This window comes from Anolis sagrei, chromosome 5 (assembly GCF_037176765.1).
Source record: "Anolis sagrei isolate rAnoSag1 chromosome 5, rAnoSag1.mat, whole genome shotgun sequence".
NCBI classification, from domain to species: domain Eukaryota; kingdom Metazoa; phylum Chordata; class Lepidosauria; order Squamata; family Dactyloidae; genus Anolis; species Anolis sagrei.
The window spans coordinates 17,264,134-17,286,655 of record NC_090025.1 but is presented as its reverse complement, the minus strand read 5'-3'; the positions used below and the strand labels follow the sequence as shown (position 1 = coordinate 17,286,655).

Below are 22,522 nucleotides of genomic sequence, written 5' to 3'. Positions count from 1 at the left end.
AATGTCCAAATGGTGAGCCATCAATGTCCAAATAGTGAGTCAACACAAAGAGAAATCTCATTGAGACAATAGTGTATGCTGTAGTCGGGATAAACAATAGAATCCCGGTCAATGAATGCATCCATGTATGCGTGTCTTTGTTGGATGGAGAATATATATTCCGTCCATCCGTCCGGTGCATGGATTCCTGGACAAAGATGCTATAGCTCTTTCTTCCTTTCTTTGCTTGCCTGCCCCCCTCTTTCCTCGGTCTCTCCCCCTTTAAGAGCGCCGCATATTATTCGGATTGGCTGTAGCTATGCAGGTCTTTGCTCTCATCCTCTCTCTCTCCCTCCTCCTCCTTCCCCCCCTTTTTTCATCCTCTGTTGCTGTGCGGAGTTCAGCTCTGACACAGCATCAGCATCAGCAGCACCACCGGGGATAAAATGCCAGCAACAGATGCTGTCCAACCCGGCCGGCGTTCGTAAAACCACATTCAGAAAGCGGTCCCAAGAAGGACAAGATCAGAAAGTGGAAGAAGGAGAAAGAGGAAGAGGAGAGGAAGAAAGCAATATTTTTCCTTTCTCTAGAAAGACAACAACTGCAAGCATTCATTCATCCCTTCTTTCTCCCAGTATTATAGAAAAGAATTCTGCTTTCCGGCTTTCCGATTTTGCAGACTGTGCTGATTTCCCCTCTCCGGCCATGTCAAAGCAAGAGGCCAACAACAGCATGACAGACAAGGGAACCAACCTGCCCTGCAATGGAAGAGAAGAAAGCCCAATGGAATCTGTCGCTGGGAGAAGAGAGCAGAAAGTTGGACAGCGGCAAGAAATCGTCTGGAGGAACGTCATCCTTATGACCCTGCTCCATGTCGGGGCCGTGTATTCCCTATGCCTCATCCCCAAGGCCCATGTGTTGACTCTGATTTGGGGTAAGTTGCCTCCTCTCTGAATGTCCCCCTAAATAACTCACAAAAGGGGAGGAAAAAAAGTCTATTTTCTTCTCCTTCTTTTTTCCCCTATCCTTTCCCCATCCATCTCTTGACATGTATTAATTTCCGTCTGCATTTGTTTTGATTTTCCTTTTCAAAAATCAAGATATTCAGATCATTATATTGTTGAAGGCTTTCATGACCAGAATCACTGGGTTGCTGTGTGTTTTCCAGACTGTAGAAATAGCCCCAGCAACCGAGTTGTTGTGAGTTTTCCAGGCTGTATGGCCATGTTCTGGAAGCATTCTCTCCTGACGTTTCGCCTGCATCTATGGCAGGCACCCTCAGAGGTTGTGACAAAGGATTCCCCCATGCAGGAACCAGCTAGGCTTTGAAACTACAAGACCATTCAATGCTAATCAAGGTAAAATCAATTTAAACATTAAATCATCATAAGATGATCCTTCTTTGGAAGCTGTTAAACAGAGGCTGGATGGTCATCTGTCAGGGGTGATTTGAATGCAATATTCCTGCTTCTTTGCAGGGGGTTGGACTGGATGGCCCATGAGGTCTCTTCCAACTCTTTGATTCTATGATTCTATGTTAGAAGTCAAATAGTTTAATTAAAAAAGAGACACTCTAAAACTTGAAAATCAGAACACAAATAAAGAGGAACACTCAAACAACAGAGGAATTCCTGACACAAAACAATCAGGGCCAGCTAATACCTCCCAATGAAGGATTCCCCCAGGCAGGAATCAGTCTTTGAAGCTGCAAGGCCATTCAATGCTAATCAAGGTGGCCAATTGCAACCTTCACACTTGCCTCAAGCAGACACAGAGGAATTCCTGACACAAAACAATCAGAGCCAGATAATACCTCCCAATGAAGGATCCCCCCATGTAGGAATCAGTCTTTGAAGCTGCAAGGCCATTCAATGCTAATCAAGGTGGCCAATTGCAACCTTCACACTTGCCTCAAGCAGACAAGAGTTCTTTCTCGCACCTTGGACATTATTCCACAGATATATAAACCCCATTTTCCTAGTTTCCAACATTCACAACCTCTGAAGATGTGTGTCATAGATGCAGGCGAAACAGGAGAGAATGCTTCCGGAACATGGCCATACAGCCTGGAATACACACAACTATCCAGATCATTATTACGACTAGATTCAGTGTTTTTGAAGTTCTCGAAGGCTTTCATGGCCGGAATCACTGGGTTGCTGTAGGTTTTTTCGGGCTATATGGCCATGTTCTAGAGGCATTCTCTCCTGACGTTTTGCCTGCATCTATGGCAAGCATCCTCACTACCTCTGAGGATGCTTGCCATAGATGCAGGCAAAACGTCAGGAGAGAATGCCTCTAGAACATGGCCATATAGCCCAAAAAACCCTACAACAACCCAGTTTTCGAAGTTCTTCCAATTCTGTTGAAATGATGTTCTGTCTCCGAAGCTACACACAAGATCCAACGCAGGTTGATTGCTCTGGAATAAATATCCATGCTGTGCTTTTTAAATATTTCTTAATATCCATTTTTAATTTGTGTTATCTATGGAAAGAGGCGTGTAAATTCCTAGATTCTGATTCCAGAATGAAGGGAGGGAAAACTGTATCACCTTGACTGTTTAGACAAAAGGTAAACGCAATCTGCATTAGAGAGAGGACTTGTGAACGCCCACTTTGAGAGGGCTTATGTGTAGGAGGCATATAGTACATATATCCCTTGCGTAGGAGATGCTTCATTTTTTCCCCTTTCTCACACAACTATTGCAAGAGGAGAATTGTTCAGTGGTGGGTGGATTTGTGTGCAAGTGAATGGGAAAAAATGATTATACACACCGTTGTGTTAAGGAAACAGATAGTTAATTCAAAGAAATGTTCCCGGATTCATAATACATAGCAAGGCCAGGAAAGGATCCAATTTATGCAAAGGATAATAAAGATGACAGTGGGTTGTTGTAGGTTTTTCTGGGCTATATGGCCATGTTCTAGAGGCATTTTCTCCTGACGTTTCACCTGCATCTATGGCAAGCATCCTCAGAGGTAGTGAGGACTTCCACTACCTCTGAGGATGCTTGCCATAGATGCAGGTGAAACGTCAGGAGAAAATGCCTCTAGAACATGGCCATATAGCCCGGAAAAACCTACAACAACCCAGTGATTCCGGCCATAAAAGCCTTCGACAATACAGAGATGACAGTGTTTGCCTTGTATGCTATCCTAGATCCCTGCCGTAAAGCGACTTCCCTGTTTACTTTAGACTCACTTCTGGATGGAGAAGTAATCCTCTCACAGCACAGTCTCAGAATTGTATATTCAGACGCAAGTCCCATTGATGAAGGCTTTCATGGCTGAATTGTTTTGAATTGTTTTGAGTTTTCCAAGGCTGTATGGCCATGCTCCAGAAGCATTCTCTCCTGATGTTTTGCCTGCATCTGTGGCAAGCATTCTCAGAGGTTGTGAGGTCTCACAACCTCTGAGGAGGCCTGCCATAGATGCAGGCGAAACGTCAGGAGAGAATGCTTCTGGAACATCAGTATATAGCTCAGAAAATTCACAGCAACCCAAGTCCAATTGAGAGGGCTTTCTTCAAGTTAAGAGATTAAAAGGTTGCAACCTTGGTTAAATAAATTTGGATAGATAACTAATCTGAACCTATAAGGAGCATAGTCGGGGTTATGCATTTTGCAGAACTGGTACATAACTGTCCTAAAAAAGGCCCTCCATTCATTTCCTATTATGCTCTGTTACATTTTCGTCCTCTTTTTTTTCGAAAAGCACTTTACTCCCTGCGTTATCATCTCCTCATTTCGGGTGTCAGTTGCATAAAAATACTGACAGCCAAGAGTTTTTCCATTTCAGCCACGGCGAACCTTGGAAGCCATGCTCCACATTGCGAATCCTATCCCTAGAGGTGACTTTCCCCTTTCTGCCTTGGCAGTGAAGAAAAGAGTGCCTTTCTGCCAAGCTGTGCCTCCTCCTCTTCCTCCTCCTCCTCTTCCTCACTGTCTCCGGCATTATTATGACTATTGCATTTTATTTATATAGTGCTGTGCAGGCTAATACGAGCCCCACTTAAGTTCCTGCCCCCAAGAAGCTTGCCAATTTGCCTTTAATAGTTCGATGGTAAGGGGAACAAAGAGAAAGATGGAGGCAAGGAAAGCAAGAGAATGGACACCTACACAGGCTTTGTTAAGAAAGGTTAAGCGACATGGCTTTGCATGAAAGGTTTTAATAGAGAGAGGATATTGGACATATTGACCGGTAAATGACAGTTTTGTAATTTCTAGATATTGTTGTCATCAAACTATAAAACAACCTTTTTTATTCTGCGTCCGACTGTAAAATCCTAGTGAGATGATATTGTGATTCTCGCCTGCTGCGTCTTTTTTATCTCATTGTTTTTATTGGTGTAATATATGCACTTCTAGGTTGGTTTTAAGAGCTTCGAATTCTGGAGCAACCAGACCAGGAACTGTTTAGTTTGCTTGTTTGTTCTGCATGGGCGATCTCTCCTTTCCTCCTCTTTGCTGAAATGGTGTAAACTGGGGCTCACTTCCTGGAGGTTGAAAAGAAATACGAATCCATGAACGGTTGGAGTGTATTTAAGGGGAGTGGCACGACAGCAGGACATCGGTCCCTTTGCAGCTTTATTACCCAAGTCCTCAATCTGTTGTGAATGGATTTTATTCTGTCATCTTTGGCTGGATCTACACTGACATATAATATAATTTGTGACTGCATCGTATGATCAATGTAGAGCAGTGGGTTGTTGTAGGTTTTTTCGGGCTATATGACCATGGTCTAGAGGCATTCTCTCCTGACGTTTCGCCTGCATCTATGGCAAGCATCCTCAGAGGTAGTGAGGATGCTTGCCATAGATGCAGGCGAAACGTCAGGAGAGAATGCCTCTAGACCATAGCCATATAGCCCGAAAAAACCTACAACAACCCAGTGATTCTGGTCATGAAAGCCTTCAACAATACAATGTAGAGCAGTGTTTATCAACCTGGGGGTTGGGACCCCCGGGGGGGTTGCGAGGGAGGTATCAGAGGGGTCACCAAAGACCATCAGAAAACACATATTTCTGATGGTTTTAGGAACCCTTTTGGCAGAGAAGGCTGAAGATCTCTTTGCCTGTCCTTCTCTTCCTTTTTGGTGTTGGTGAACTACAACTCCCAGAATTCAAAAACAACCCCCCCCCCCAAACCCCACCAGTATTCAGTGTTAGCCATGTAGGTAGTATGCCAAGTTTGGTGCCAAGTTTGGTGCATTGTTTGAGTCCACAGTGCTCTCTGGATGTAGGTGAACTACAACTCCAAAACTCAAGGTCAATGCCCACCAAACCCTTCCAGTACTTTCTGTTGGTCATGGGAGTTCTGTGTGCCAAGTTTGGTTCAATTCCATTGTTGTGGGGGAGGGGGGTGTCAGAATGCTCTTTGATTTTAGGATTTTAGGATTTTTAGGTGAACTATAAATCCCAGCAACTACAACTTCCAAATCTCAAGCACTATTTCCCCCAAACTCCACCAGTGTTCACATTTGGGTATATTGAGTATTCGTGCCAAGTTTGGTCCAGATCCATCATTGTTTGAGTCTACAGTGCTGTCTAGGTGTAGGTGAACTACAACTCCAAAACTCAAGGTCAATGCCCACCAAGCCCTTCCAGTATTTTCTGTTGGTTAAGGGAGTTCTGTGTGCCAAGTTTGGTTCAATTCCATTGTTGTTGTTGGTGGTGGTGGTGGTGGGGGGGTTCAGAATGCTCTGTGATTGTAGGTTAACTACAACTCCCAAATGACAAAATTAATCCCTCCCCCCCCCCCCCCCACAACCCCAGCAGTATTCAAATTTGGGTGTAACAGGTATTTGTGCCAAATTTGGTCAAGTGAATGGAAATACATCCTGCATATCAAATATTTACATTACGATTCGTAACAGTAGCAAAATTACAGTTTTGAAGTAGCAACAAACATAATTTTATGTTTGGGGGTCACCACAACATGAAGAACTGTATTAAGGGGTCGCGGCATTAGGAAGGTTGAGAAACACCGATGTAGACACATATACTGCATTCTATGGGTCTACCACACTGACCATACAATTCATTATATGGCAGTGTTGATCCAGTCAACGCAGCATTCTCTGACCACCAAGATGAGTCCCAATATCTCAGGGTGCATCTACACTGTGGAATTAATGCAGTTTGGCACCACTTTAACTATCATGGCTCAACACTATGGTAATCCTGGGTTTGGCAGTTTCTTGAAGCACTATCACTCTTTGGCAGAGAAGGCTAAAGACGCTGTAAAACTGCAACTTCCATAATTCCATATCACTGAGCCCTGGCAATTCAAGTGGAGTCTATAATGTAGATCAGGCATGGGCAAACTTCGGCCCTCCAGGTGTTTTGGACTCCAACTCCTACAATTCCTAACAGCCTACTGGACTTGAAGTCCAAAACACCTGGAAGGCCAAAGTTTGCCCATGCCTGGTGTAGCTGCACCTTCTGATTTTAGTGGGACTGAGGAAAACTTTCAACCAAGGACCTCAACATCCAAAACGGAGATACGGTCCTTCTGATAGTCTTGACCATATGGTCCTTCATAGGCCAAAACCTTAGGTTTGATCTTTCTTTGATGTTAGAACATGTATTGAGAATGAAACTGCTTATAGGAGTTTATGGAAAGTAATGACTCCAATCATTGTGTGCCTTTGGAAGGAGGTGGAACTGAAAGGAAGCCTTGTTTACGTGGAGGTAACACAATCCTGCTGGGGTTTGGATATCCCCTATTAGTGCGTTCCATAAATTAATTATAGCTTGTGTGAAGAAATACTTTTCTTTTGTCTGCTTTTCAATGCTACAGCTGGCTGGGTTTACAATGGAGAAGACAGAGTGAAAAGTTCTCCAGGGAGGGGAAAGGCCTCTCTGTCTCCAAACATAAGTTGCTATTTCTGTCTTGAACTAAACTACTGACATTTTTTTACGACAAAGAGGTAGTGGATTTTTAAAAACACTGTAGTCCAGGTATGGGTAAACCCAGGCCCGGGGCCCATATGCGGCCCCTTGGGTTCTTTTCTCAGGCCCTCCTCTCTTTCACCATCTTCTCCTTCCTTCCTTCCTTCCTTCCTTCCTTCCTTCCTTCCTTCCTTCCTTCCTTCTCTCTTTCCTTCCTCCTTCCTTTCCTCTTTCTTCTTCCCTTCCAACCCTTCGTCCTTCCTTCCTTCCTCTCTTTCCTTCCTCCATCCCTCCCTTCCTTCTCTTCCACCTTTTCCTCCTTCCCTCTATTTCTCCTTCCTCCCCATTTATTTTTCCTTCCTTTCCTCTTTCCTCCCTCCTTCCCTCCCTTCATCTTTCTCCCTGCCTCTATTCCCTTCCACCCTTCCTTCCTTCTCTTTTTCCTTCCTTCCTTCTCATCCTTCCTTCTATCCTTGTCTTCCGCCCTTTCATCCTTCCTTCCCTTTTGTTTTCCCTTCCTTTCCTCTTTCCTCCCTCCTTCCCTCTCTCCCTTTCTCCCTGCCTCTATTCCCTTCCATCCTTTAATTCTTCCCTCCTTCCTTCGTTCCTTCTCTTTTTCCTTCCTTCCCTTCCTTCTATCCTTGCCTTCCGCCCTTCCATCCTTCCTTCCTTCCCTTTTGTTTTTCCTTCCTTCCCACTTTCCTCCCTCCTTCCCTCTCTCCCTCTTTCTCCCTGCCTCTATTCCCTTCCACCCTTTCATCCTTCCTTCCTTCTTTCGTTCCTTCCTTCTCTTTTTTCTTCCTTCTCTTCCTTCCTTCTATCCTTGCCTTCTGCCCTTTCATCTTTCTTCCTTCCCTTTTGTTTTTCCTTCCTTCTCTCTTACCTCCCTCCTTCCCTCTCTCCCTCTTTCTCCCTCCATTCCCTCCCACCCTTTCCTCATTCCTTCTCCTCTCTATCCTTCCTCCTTCCCTTCCTTCCTTCTCTTTTTTCCTTCCTTCCTTCCCTTCTTTCCTCTCTTCCTCTTTCTCCCTCCATTCCCTTCCACCTTTCCATCCTCCCTCCCTCCCTCCCTCCTTCCTTCCTTCCTTCCTTCTTGCCTTCTACCCTATCATCCTTCCTTCCCTTTTGTTTCCCTTCCCTCTTTCCTCCCTCCTTCCCTCTCTCCATCTTTCTCCTTCCATCCTCCTCTTCCTCCCTTTTGTCCCTTCTTCCCTTCCTTCCTTCCATCACCAGGCAGCCAGTCCTCCTCGCAGGGAGTACTAGTATGCAGCCCCAAAGTCAGAAAGTTTCCCTATGCCTGGTGAAGTGGATCTGTGGAGGGACAGGAAGAGAGAGCAAATGGATTTGATAGGTGAAAACAATCAGGTTTATTTTTCCTGGCTAGACAGGTGAAAAAGTCCCTACTCTTACAGGTAAAAATGAAACTGCCCGTCCTGAAGCATACAATGGGTGGGCTTTTTATACCTTTTCTCAAAGAAAGTTTCATTAGAAATATAATAATTATTGTAATAATAATGTAGTAGTTGTTGACACTAATTGGTATTCAAGTACTGCATGCTCTCTCTCTCTATATATAGTATATATAGTAGTAGTAGTAGTATATAGTAGTAGTATATATAGTAGGTGGCAAGGAGTAAAGTTTTTGATTTAGGTCTCAACAGTTTATTTGAGATGAAATTTTAGCTCCCTGTATTAAGATTCTTAGTAGTCCCCATTCAGTAAACATAAAGTATTTCAATTAAGATCCAGAACAGTTACAGTGTTGGAAATAGCAATCTTCTCAAGCCCCCACTAGTTATTTGTTATGTATAGAATTGCTTACTCTATTGTATATGTGTGTATTGGTATGCAATTTTACCTTAACTCTTTGTTGTGGGAGGGGCTGCAGATCATGTGATCAGGTCTGGGCTTGTTCAGGGCTCAGACTCCATTTTAGAAACAATTCCGTTTAGACCTCAGTAGGAACAGTATGCTTGTAGGAACCTATGGGTCCCCAGGTATTTTGGCCCACAATTCCCAGAAATCCAAGCCAGTTTTCCAGCTTTAAGGATTTCTGGGAGTTGAAGGCCAAAACATCTGGAGACCCACAGGTTGAGAACCACTGGAGAGACTTCATTGGACTTTCAGACTAGACAAAGAGTGTATTAGACCCTCAGAATAGAGAGATGCTTTGGACTATGGACTATTGATTCTGAGCAAGACCATCTGTGTTACCTACACAGAGAAACTACTTCAAATCTAACTTTGATTGATAATCAAAGTATCTGTATGCTGAATACATGAAGTTTGTGAGTAAATCTACTATGTTATTTTTAAGGAAGTCTGCCTATTTTGTCTTTTGAGAGCATGATTTAAAGGCAATCGAAGAAAACACTTCTGTATATGTGTGTGTGTGTTTGTATTGGCATATCTTCCTAACAAAAAAAGAGATATCTGAGTTTATCAGTCTAACAGCCGAGAAACCTGATTGATTTGCATGAATGCCATTTTCCCAAAAGGTTATGACTCTAACTGGTCATGCTTTTACCAAGAGGTTATGGCATCATGTTTCAAAAGGTTGTGACTTTTGACAAGGTCATCCCTTTCCAAAAATCATAAAAACGGACAAAAACAGAGGAACAGGCTCTTATGTGCCATGTATATTTCCACCAGAAAAATGCCCAATATTTCTATGGCAAGGTCCATACAGATGTCTTATGGAATTAATGGGGATGCCATGAGTCGTAAGAGTTAAAGACAGACAGAACTAATACTAATATGCATCTTTACAGTGTAAAACAACTTTCACTACAATTCAAAAACAACTTAACATGGTATTTTTTCAAACAACAAAATTATAGGATTGCTGTGAGTTTTCCGGGCTGTATTGCCATGTTCCAGAAGCATTCTCTCCTAATGTTTTGCCCACATCTATGGCAAACATCCTCAGAGATTGAGCAGTCTCTGTGATGGCGTGAGTGGCGCCACCTATATGTAGAACTATAAGTTGCAAGATTTGAACTGTTGTATCATGCCTGATTTTGGCTTTTTACCCTGTAAATGTATAGTTGGATTGATTGGTTATTTATAGCTGTCAATCAATGCTGTTTGCACCAGTTATATTGCTTCCTCAGCTCAATTGTTTGACTCCACCTCTTCCTGGAGGAGGGCAGTGCCTTTCCTTTTACATTCCACCATCAAACTTTCTATCAGATGGACGTGAGAAAGGGACTTGGCTCTAAAGCCCTTGATTAAGTTACCTCTCAGCACCAATTCTGAGGTTCTTACCCTTGAAACTTATGCTTCATGTTCAGATCAACCTGGATGACATTGAGAAGTCTCAAGCACCTTCAAACCAGTTCTTTGGCACCAGAGGAAGGCTTTGGCCCTTCAAATATAGACCATTGGAATTGGGGTTGTGATTATTCCGATATTCACAGCCATTGAGAAAAGAGGGAACAGGAAAATCTTCTCAGCTGCGAAATCTCCTTGGATCCAAGACAACCAGAGGCTGTAATGTATATTTTCCTTTAGCCCTTTGAAACTTCCAGCTTATTGCCTTAAAGGGATAACTCTTTGTGAACAATAAAACCTACTTTGAGTTATCTACAGTGTTTTGGTCCTTGGGAGTTCCAGTTTCCTAAAGGAGGGCAAGAAGCAATCTCTTGGGGGAAAGATGTCACGTCCATGCCTCTTTCACTAACAGTTATAGCCCCCAGGCGCGACGGCACAGTCTCACAATCTCTGAGGTTGCTTGCCATAGATGTGGATGAAACGTCAGGAGGCAATGCTTCTGAAACATGGCTATACAGCCCGGAAAACTCACAGCAACCCAGTGATTCCAGTCCTGAAAGCCTTCAACAACGTATTGAACAAAATTACAGCTTTTTTTTGTAATCCCTTCACTGCCATAGTTGCATCCTTTGGAATCCACAGATTTGTAGAAGCATCTTGATTCAAGAGCTGCTTTCTCTAGCTTGTCAAGGGCATCACATTCCCATTATACACACTCACTCCCCCATCCCTTGAAATAGAAACTGTTTTCTCTCCAAAGAGGAAAAAAAATATTTGCTATTCTCCCCCAGCCTTCCCTTTTTCTTCTCGTTGCTGCTGGGTAAACACCTACGCATTTTATTTTGGGACTATTCTTTTCTGGAATGGCTAGTGCATTTTTATCTATTCAGGATCCGATAGCTAAGAATGCCAAGAATTTGCTGATACCAGAATAATGTAAATCTATGCTTCTTTTCCTCTTCCAGATGGAAGGAGGTTGTTATATGTCCTTTATGGGTGAAAATATCTTAGCAGAAGCAAAAAAAAAATCCCCTAAGCGTTGCTATATTGTTCCCCCAAACTGTGTCTCATGCCTTTGAAGAGATGTTTGCCCAAGAATGACAGATGAAACTTTCCCTTTTGTAGAGACAATGTCAGTCGATTATGTCTGCTACTAAAGGTACAGAGATGTCATATCCTCCAATATTTCATAGATCAAATCCAGGTATGTGGCTAAGCAACACCACAAAATGGTCAGGATACTAAAACCATTAATGAGAAGGAACAGAGAAGCTAGAATAGAATATATCAGTTTGTGTTTGCCTGGCCCGACAAGGAAAGGGGGATTTTTTTAACCTCTTCCTCCCTTTTCCCCATGGATGAGTTAATGCACTGCACACTATTTTGACTGAAGTAAGCCAAAGACAAACATGTGAGGAGGAGGAAAAGAGTGGGATATTTTAATACAGCGTTTTGCAACCTGGAGGTCGGGACCCCGGGGGGGAGGGGGGGTTACGAAGGGGTACCAGAGGGGTTGCCAAAGGCGATCTGAAAACAGTATTTTCTGTTGGTCATGGGGGTTCTGTATAGGAAGTTTGGCCCAACTCAGTCGTTGGTGGGGTTCAGAATGGTCTTTGATTGTAGGTGAACTGCAAGTCCCAGCAACTACAACTCTCAAATATCAAGGTCTATTTAACCCAAACTCCACTAGGGTTCACATTTGAGCATATTGAGTATTTGTGCCAAATTTGGTCCAGATCCACCATTGTCTGAGTCCACAGTGCTCTCTGGATGTGAACTACAACTCCAAAATCTAAGGTCAACCAAACCCAGTATTTTCTTTTGGTCATGTGAGTTCTGTGTGCCAAGTTTGGTTTAATTCCATTGTTGATGGAGTTCAGAATGCTCCTTGATTGTAGGTGAACTATAAATCCCAGCAACGACAACTCCCAAATGACAAAATCAGCCCCTCTCCAAACCCCACCCATATTCATATTTGGGTGTATCGGGTATTTGTGCCAAATTTGGTCCAGTGAATGAAAATACATCCTGCAAATCGGATATGTACATAACAATTCACAACAGTAGCAACATTACAGTTATGAAGTAGCAACAAAAATAATGTTATGGTTGGGGTCACCACAACAGGAGAAACTGGCTTAAGGGGTGTGGCATTAGCAAGGTTGAGAAGCACTGTTATAATGGCATCTGAAAGAATGGAGTGGACATCAAGTTCATCACAATAACAATGCTTCCTCGGATGTTTTATACAGTGAAACAGTGGATCTACAGGGAATATACACAAGTGGCTAGAACATGTCCCACAAGGGATAAACATTTGCATATTATGATAACATGTAAGGTATACATAACAAAAAGGCCTAGGTACTTACAACAGGTTCTCAAGGGCCGTGCTCTGCAAAAGTATGTTTCTGTAGTAAGCACATGGCCAACAGATAGAAAGAAGTTTATAAGGTAAAGTAATTAAAAGGGACCAACCCAGGTAGAGCAATTCATGAAACTATTAAAGAGCTATACACTATAATTTACTATAATTGGAATGAAATGGTGTCATTCAGGCCACTGGGATGTACAGTTTTAAGGGTGAAAATACAAAAGGCTTCACGCTGTAGTAATTTAGTACCCAAATCCAAATTAGAGGGAGGTGTGACCACCTCTAAAACCAGCACCTGGATTGAGTCTGCAATGTGATTTAAATCAGCCAAATGTTTATAAAGAATAGAATCAGCGTAATTATTTCTAATTTTGCTCTTGTGTTCGATGATCCGTTGTTTAATTTGTCTGCTTGTTTGGCCAATGTACATAAGAGAGTATGGGCAAAAAATAATATAGACCACACCTTTAGTCATACAGGTGGCAAAATGTTGTAACCGGTAAGAGGCTAATCACCTCTCAACAAGTTTGCTCCAGGCACTGACAGGCCATTATATGCTAATCAAGGTGATCAGTTGAAACATTCACACCTAGCTCCAGCAGACAAGAGTCCTTTGTCTCACCCTGGTCATTCCACAGATATATACACCTTTTCCCTAGTTCCAACAGACCTCACTACCTCTGAGGCTGCTTGCCATAGATGCAGGCGAAAGGTCGGGAGAGAAATGCCTCTAGACCATGGCCATATAGTCCGAAAAAACCTACAACAACCCAGTGGTTCCGGCCATGAAAGCCTTCGACAATACATTCTAGTTGTTGTTAGGATTTCCGCTAACGTTCAGCACTGGGTGCTTTCTCCCCCTCCTCTGTGGAGTTAACGCTGATTCGAAATGACATCTATTCTGAAAGGCCACCTCTGCACCCCAGTCTTGGATCAACCAGTGCCTTTGTGAGTCATGAATGGGTACAAAATGAAAGTTCGGCAAACCAGCTTTGGCTCCTCACCCCAGACTTGGCAGGAGATGCTCGACTCAAGATATAGATGCCTTCTTGGAAACGTTCCTCAGACTATTAATTTTTTTAATGCAATACAACGATAGACCTCTTTGTCAATAAGACCTATTTGTCAGTAAGATTTAGTTGCATGGAAATGAGTTGCTCTGAGAAGGGTCATCCGGAGCTGGTGTTGCATAGGACTTAGCCTACACAAATTAGATGTCAGGCTCAAAACACATTGTGGACCTTCTAGTTTGTTTTTTCTATCTTTTCTTTTTGGAATCCGTTGAGAGGGAGGCATCCGTGCTTCAATAATCCTGTATTTTCTACTTATTTTTGTTTTAAATTAATGCTCTATTACACACAAATATAATGATGTTAGTAACAATACATGATAGGCCTTGGGCTACTTACTTTATCATCATTTCAATGCTTGGAGAAAGACATTTTCGTTTTCCCGAACCTTTTAATCCTGTTTGTTATTTTCATCCAGGTTTTAACATAAGCTCCATTGTTTTTTCCCTATTTTTAAAAATACATTTTTAAACATACACTTGTTGTTTATTCGTTCAGTCATTTCTGACTCTTCGTAACCTCCTGGACCAGCCCACGCCAGAGCTCCCTGTCAGCCGTCTCCACCCCCAGGTCCTTCAAGGTCAAGCAAGTCACTTCAAGGATACTATCCATCCATCTTGCCTTTGGTCGGCCCTTCTTCCTTTTTCCTTCCACTTTCCCCAGCATAATTGTCTTCTCCAAAGTCTCCTGTCTTCTCATTAAGTGGCCAAAATACTTAATCTTTGTCTCTAATATCCTTCTGTCCCAGTGAGCAATCAGATATTATTTCCTGGAGTATGGACTAGTTGGATCTTCTTGCGGTCCAAGGTACTCTCAGAATTTTGCTCAGCACCACAGTTCGAAAGCATCTTATCTTCCTTTGCTCAGCCTTCCTTATGATCCAGCTCTCACATCCATAGATTACTATGGGGAATATCACTGCTTTAACTATGTGGATCTCTGTTGCATAGTTAATGTCTCTACTCTTCACTATTTCATTGGTCATTGTTCTCCTCCCAGGAAGTAAACGTCTTCTGATTTCCTGGCTGCAGTCTGTGTCTGCAGTCATCTTCGTGACTAGAAATACAAAGTCTGTTACTGCCTCCACGTTTTCTCCCTCTATTTGCTAGTTATCAATCAGTTGTAGTTGCCATAATCTAGGGCTTTTAAACATTTAACTGCAACCCAGCTTTTGGACTTCCTTCTTTCACCTTGACTAGAAGGCTCCTCAGCTCCTCCTCACTTTCAGCCATCAAAGTGGCATCACCTGCATATCTAAGGTTGTTAATGTTTCTTCCAGCAATTTTAACTCCAGCCTTGGATTCGTCAAGCCCCGCAAGTCACACAATGTGTTCTGCATATTTGTTGAATAGGTAGGGTGAGAGTATATAACCCTGCCATACTCCCTTCCCAATCTTGAACCAGTCTGTTGTTCCATCATCTCTAACGTTTAGAGGTAGATCTTATGTTTGACCAGAGTTCCAAGTATAGGACAAAATTTAATTTTCACCAGTGATAAATCAAGGATGGCATTTACATGTACATTGTGTCTTAATTGTGTTTACTGTGGCATGCTTTCTCTCCAGGACCAAGCAAGATTTGAACAAATGTGCTAATTTACTATCATATTTTCTCACCGAGAACAGTGTCATGGGTTAAGCATGCCTCAAACATATAAAATGAAATGCCTGCTTTTTTACCGTAATCTTGGATGCCCAAAAGTTGTATTTATTTATTTTTTACTGAATTGAAGAGATAAGGATTTCTCCATCACCTCTGGTATTATATAATCCAAGAAGTACAATGCACAGTGGAATCCAATTTTTGTTTTAGAGGTTATGAGTTGGAAGGTTGTGGCATTCATCTGATTCTTCTGCAATAAATAATCCTGAATGAAAAAGTCTACTCGTTATGTATTGATTTTTGCATTTGCAACACATAAGGGCTGAAGCAATGTACAGCCCATGTTAAAAGTGGAGGTGTTCAACCTTTGTGGGTGGATTGCTATTAATTTTGCCACCTTCCAGGTACTAGCAAGGAGAGAACAAATTACTTTTCCAGCTCATTATCACAAAAAAAAATCCCTGAATAGGAAGACCTACAAGAACAACATGTATTTAGAAGTTTCCTCCATGTGTTCAATGTCACTTACTTCAAAGTAAGTCTGCATAAGGATAGATTACGAGGCAACTTTTTATTATTTTGGAGTGGACTCAATGACAATAGCTGTCATAATATATCTTTGGATTTGATAATTTAGTACATTACTGATTGATGATTCTTGAGGGTGTTCAATCACATTGGAGTCTAGGAGGTCCAATTTTGCCAGATCTTTGAAGGGTGTGTGTCTGCCCTCCCAGTCTAGTCAAGGGGTCTTCAGTTCTCATGTCCTCCAAGACTTTGTGGTTATTGATTAAGTAATATGGGAGTTTTAAACATGCGGAAGACATTGTGTTGCCAGTGTCTTGTCTACACCTTTCTGGGACGCTCAATGAGAATGAAGGCGAGGAAGCAGGACAGAATGAGGATGAACAAAACAGGACCATAAAGCAAATGAAATTGAGAACCCAGCTGGATTTGAGAAAAATTTGAGACGACTTTTCTGGCTTTTGGGGGGAAATTTATGGCTATAAAAGCATAATGAAAAATAACTTTTAATATACAAAGATAACCACCTGAAGTCTAACCTTGTCAAGACACAAGTGTGTGCTTTCCATCTATGGAACCATGAAACCAACAGGAAATTGCATGTTACCTGGGAAGGTCAAGAGCTTGAACATTGTTTCCATCCTAAATATCTTGGTGTTACCTTAGATTGAACACTAACATATTGGAAAGACCTCATGAACACCAAGCACAAAATAGCTGCAGTCAATAACATCCTGTGAAAGCTTACTGGCAGAATATGGGGTGCAGACCCAAAATTAATAAGAACATCAGCCCTGGCCTTGTCTTACTCAACTGCTGAGTATGCCTGCCCTGTTTGGTACAAGTCTGCCCATGCGAAGCAAGTGAATGAAACATGCAGAATAAGCACAGGATGTCTTAAACCTACACCTGTTGATAAACTCTACAAGCTAGCTGGCATTGCCCCCTCTGATGTGCGATGGGAAGTTGCTGCTAATGTGAGGGAAATAAGGTTGAATACAGTGAAAGCCACCCACTTGCATGGCTATTAGCCTCCTCCCTGTAGACTCAAATCAAGGAAAAGCTTCATGAGACCACCACCCCCTTAACAGAGTATCCCTCTGGGCAGCTAAACGAGGAAATCCCAACTGGATGGCCCCCCACGAGGGTCTTCCTCCAGGGACAAACCAAGAATGGGCAACTTGGAAGTCCCTGAACAGACTCAGAATTGGGGTGGGCAGATCAAAAGCCAACCTGGCAAAATGGCACTATCTAAAAGAATACTCCACCTTGTCCGACTGTGGAGCAGAACAGACAACTCCACATCTGTATGCTTATCCACAATGCTCTGCCACATGCACAGAGGAAGAATTGTTTGAGGCTATAGACAATGCAGTCGCTGTTGCCTGTTTTTGATCAAAATATATTTAGCCACTTGTGCTCCTTCTGTTTTTATCAGTTTTATACTAATTTATGCAATTCTTTTGATATATAATGAAAGTAAATAATATACATCTAAGAAATCAGAAGGAAAGCAATGATCTCCAAAGTTTGGGGATTGTACAGTTTTGAGCATCACCAACAAAAAGTCCCTGTGATATAGTAAATCTAACATATGAGCAGAATTATACCTGCCCCGTATGTGGACAGGCATTATCGGAGAAGGGGCCTTTCAGGAATTCCTAGCAAAGATTATAAGCCAAAAGCACAGGTTCGAGTGAGCATCCTTTGTGGCTCCCTAGATCCCTAATGGCTTTCCCACACAATTGTTTTGGTGGGAGCAGATTTGCCAAGAAGTGGCATTTCTATAGTAAAACAGGAACTCTGCTTATTAACCTCAGGAGAAGGAGACTCCACCACATGCCAAGGAAGCATATTCCATTATCAAACACTTCTTCCTAATGTTTATATGACCATCTGCCAAGAGTGCTTTGATTTTGACTTTTCTGCATGGCGGAAGGGGGTTGGACTGGATGGCCCCTGTAGTCTCTTCCAACTCTATGATTTATGGCATTTGTCATCTCCTATAAAAGTAGGGCCTGAATACCCTAAAGGCTCCAGACCTTGTTTGACCTTGGAATCAGGTCAACCTTGGTTAGTGCTTGGATGGAAGATTGTCGAGAAATATCAGGTGTTGTAGGATATGTTTCAGGGGAAATTCTTTGTTGCATTTGTGTGCAGAGGAATCTATCTGATGCATTTGCATATTGGAAGGAACCTCTGAGTGTTCCTTGCTAAAGAAAACCACTTGATTTAAGGCATATATAGACATTCACATACACACACACACACGTACACAGTTTGTGCTAGGCAAGTGCTTTGCAATGCTGATGATCAACTGTTGATTTAGAATCAACATGATCCTTAATATTTTCATAGAATCATAGAGTTGGAAAAGACTTTGTGGGCCATCCAGTCCAACCCCCTGCCAAGAAGCAGGAAAATTACACTCAAAGTACCCCCGACAGATGGCCATCCAGCCTGTTTAAAAGCCTCCATCTGAACATTAGGAAGAACTTTCTGACTGTGAGAGCTGTTCAGCAGTGGAACTCTCTGCCCCAGAGTGTGGTGAAGGCTCCTTCTTTGGAGGCTTTTAAACAGAGGCTGGATGGCCATCTGTCGGGGGTGCTTTGAATGCAATTTTCCTGCTTCTTGGCAGAGGTTGGACTGGATGGCCCATGAGGTCTCTTCCAACTCTATGATTCCATGATCCTATGAGATGCAACCACGACAGTTCAAGTGGAATCACGTTGCTATAATTATGTAAAGGTCCCAAAATTGCAATTTTTGGACCTTTACATAAATATTGTTCTGATATTACAGTAGATGTGTATGTGCATTTTGTTGTTATACACACATTTAAAATAATAAAGATGTTCAAAGTCATAGACATAGATTCTATAGAACTATAGAACAAAAAATGCAACCTTATCACCAGCCGATAAGCTTTGTTGTATCATCTTTCCTTTCACGGGGTGGAGTGGCTTGGCTTTTGTCCAGAGAGACAATACTGCTCTTATTCTTTGATCTCCTTTAGTGCAGATTATTATTCGGTTCTATCAGCTCCTTGCAATTTATCTTAGATCACCGTTCGCGCTAGATATAGAGCCAGCCAACTGAAAAACTGCAGCCTCCATTTTCATTTAATGAGATCTACTTTTCAGTGTTTTATCTGGGAGGCGAGAGGCAGAAAGGCTTGGCAATAGCAATCTTGTTTGTTTGGGAAGGTAGCTTTGATGTTAATCCAATATAGAGTATTTTATTAAATGGGGACCTAAAGCATTACAAAGAGCATTAAAAGCAAAGAGGGAAGGTAGAGTTATAACTATCTGATCTTTTGCCTCTGTCCACTTCTGTGGTTCTGCAAACTGAAGAAGGAACCACAAATTCTTATAGAATCATAGAGTTGGAAGGGGCCTCATGGGTCATGTAGTCCCACCCCCTGCTTCATGCAGGATCTCCAGCTTAACCAGTCCCAGCAGGTAGCTCTTCAACCTGTTTTTGAAGGCATTCAGAGAAGAAGACCTCATCACCTCTGTAGGCAATTGATCCCATTGCCAAACTGCTATCATTAATGCTCAATCGAAATCTACCTTTCTGTAACTTTAAAACCACTAGACCTGGTCCTACCATCTATTGGTCCTACTTTCTTAGGTGATCCCTCATTGTCTGTGTATGATGGCTTTCCAAGTGTCTTAGTGGTGTCTTGGTGGTGGACACATAGGTGACTATGGAGCTCTATTCTTGACCTGCATGTTCTTCCGCAGTAAGGACATTGGTTTTCATGTGGAAGATGGTCCCAGTCTGGGTTGGCTTCACGTGCCTTCCTTTTGGCACGTTTCTCCCTTTCGCCCTCCATTGGTGCCTCTTCAAATTCCATAACACTATCGGTATCAGCTGACCTCCAGTTAGAGCTTCCCAGTTCTTGGTGTCTATGCCACAGTTTTTAAGTTTGGCTTTAAGCCCATATTTAAATCTCTTTTCCTGTCCACAAACATTACGTTTTCTGTTCTTGAGTTAGGAGTATAGTAACTGCTTTGGGAGACGGTGATCAGGCATTCAGACAATGTGGCCGGTCCAGTGGAGTTGATGGTGTAGGAGCATCACTTCAACGCTGGTGGTTTTTGCTTCTTCCAGCACGCTGATATTTGTCCGCCTGTCTTCCCAAGATATTTGGAGGCAACACTGATGGAATCGTTCCAGGTGTTGAGTCTGACATCTGTAGACAGTCTATGTTTCGCAGGTGTATAACAGGGTTGGGAGGACAATAACTTTATAAACAAGAACCTTGGTACCTCTATCGATGTCTTAATAATCAAACACTTTCTGCTTCATTTGGAAAAATGCTGTACTTGCAGAGCTCAGGTGGTGTTGTATTTCAGAGTCAATGTTGACTTTTGTGTAGAGGTGGCTGCCAAGGTAGCGGAAATAGTCAACATTTTCTAATGTTACACCATTAAACTGTATTTCTGGCATTGCAGAAGGATTGGCTGGTGCCTGCTGGAAGAGCACTTTGGTTTTCTCGATGTTCAATGAGAGGCTGAGCTTCTCGTATGCTTCTGCAAACGGTGCTTAGAGTGGCTTGTAGGTCTTCTTCTGAATGCGCACAGACTACATTATCATTAGCATATTGGAGTTCGGCATACCATCGGCATATTGGTCCTACCATTCCCCATCATTTCTTTAAAAATGATGGCAAATGGTTTTGTGAGTATATCAGCAGGTTTCTTCAATACCCTGAAATGCAGTTCACATGACCCTGCAAGTGTGAATTCATTCTGGTTACCTATATTATCTTTGTCAATCTTGATTTACAACCTAGATTCCTTTCCAAGGTCTCTAGTGATGTATGGAGGTACACGACCCTCTTTTTTGGAGGGGGGTGCAGGAAGATGTAAGAAGAGCCCCTTGAAAACCTATAGTCCAGCATATTGTTTCTCTGGTGGCCAGCCAGATATTTCTGAAAACCCACATGAATCCAGTAGCCCTCTTGTATTGCCGCCGCCAGCAAAGGGCAGGATGTCTGCGGAAGGAGGCTAGACCCATTTAATTTTGTGCTGAAGCTCCAGCCAAGAAACTGGCAAGCAATATTTAAAATGGAAGGATAGAAAATGAAATGCACATATTCAGTTTTCTCTTCTATCCTCCTCAAAGCCTCAGCGCTAAATGTAAATTATGTATCCTGGCTGTTTTTCATGGGCACAAAATCGCAGGAAGCGGAGCTGTTTTAAAATGGAAAATCACCAGCAGATGTGGCGCTTCAGCTGGGAGTTTGCAGAGCTCGAAGGTAAAAGGCAAGCAGATTTCCTTAAAATGCCAGCTCCTTATTGCAACTGCAGCAAAGCCTTTGTTGTTGTGAGCCTTTGAGTTGTTTCCGACTTATGGAGAAACTGTCACTGGGTTTTCTTGGCAAGATTTGTGCAAAGCCTTTACTTCCTCTGGAAATTGACTGTCCAGAGATTTAATTAGCCATGGCCAACCTCTCTCTCTTCTGCTCATGCAATTCATTTTAGCAAACTTTTCATCAGTAAAATCTGCACATCTCTTGGAAAGGAATGTGCCACTAACTAGATAATTGTGTCCCTCGAATGAGAAATAGTAAATGGGGTACAATAGGATCTCGCTTATCCGACCTTCGCTTATCCAACATTCCATCTTATCCAACACTTATCCAATGTCCCCTTTTCCTCCAGCCTTTCCCAGTCAATTAAAGGCGCACTCCCCAACTCTCTCTCCATTCCAAATAAGTGAAAAAGCCAAGACAAGGAGGAGGAGGAGGAGGGAGGAATGGGGGGAAAGAGGGAGGAACGGAAGCGGAAGCATCCTCGCTCCTTCCCTCTGTGATTTTCATGCTCCTCTTCTGCATGCGGGCACTTCCTGCTGGGCCGCTCTATCCCCGAGGCATTGCCTTGCCATAACCCTTTCAGTTCCTGTTGTTAGTATTCTAGATGTCTAGCACTGGGTCGAACGTGTAACAGTAGGAGACTCCATATTATCCAACATTTTCGTTTATCCAATGCTCTGCTGGCCTGTTTATGTCAGATATGCAAGACTCTCTTATTTTTCATAAATCCAGCAATCCCAAATCGTTGGAAGTCAGAATATATCCAGTCTAGTGCTAGTTCACAGCATTGCCGAGGCTACAGGGATGTCGGTGGGGGAGAGGCTGACTACCCACGAAAAATGCAACAACAAGCCTCCTGATTTCAACAGAAAGGAGGAAACCATGAAAATGAACAAAATCAGGCTACCAGTATTAAAAAACTCTAAAATTAGAACAGCACAACAACAGAGAGGAAACAAACAAGGACATCTAATCACCTCTCAACAAAGGATTGCTCCAGGCACTGCCAGGCAATCAAATGCTAATCAAGGTGATCAGTTGAAACATTCACACCTGGCTCCAGCAGATAAGAGTCCTTTGTCCCACCCTGGTCATTCCACAGATATATAAACCCTTTTTCCTAGTTCCAACAGACCTCACTACCTCTGAAGATGCTTGCCATAGATGCAGGCGAAACGTCAGGAGAAAATGCCTTTAGAACATGGCCATATAGCCCGAAAAAACCTACAACAACCCAAGCCTCCTGATTGCTGCTTCTCCACCTCCTCTTCTTCCCTCCCCCTGAGCAGAGCCATTCTATGTGGGGCTTTGAAGCAGGGTCGCCTTGGTGTCTTCGTTTTTATGTTATTTGGGGTGCTGATTCAGAAAAATGCATTGGATAGACCACATCAGCTCTTGACTATTAAATATGGTTTTATGTGGGTGGGCAGATGACAACCACTGGATGGTATATGTTCTGTATCAGAAACTAGAGCTGATGTG

General features: G+C 42.7%; 1 protein-coding gene across 1 annotated transcript in view; it reads left to right on the top strand.

The window, feature by feature from the left end:
* Window positions 1–331: 331 nt before the first annotated feature.
* Window positions 332–22,522, top strand: part of SCD5 (stearoyl-CoA desaturase 5) — a 56,680-nt gene continuing 34,489 nt past the window's right edge. The window contains exon 1 of the mRNA XM_060779327.2: window positions 332–913. Coding sequence (XP_060635310.2) covers window positions 439–913 — 475 coding nt within the window. The 5' untranslated portion in view covers window positions 332–438. The remainder of the gene's footprint in view (window positions 914–22,522) is intronic.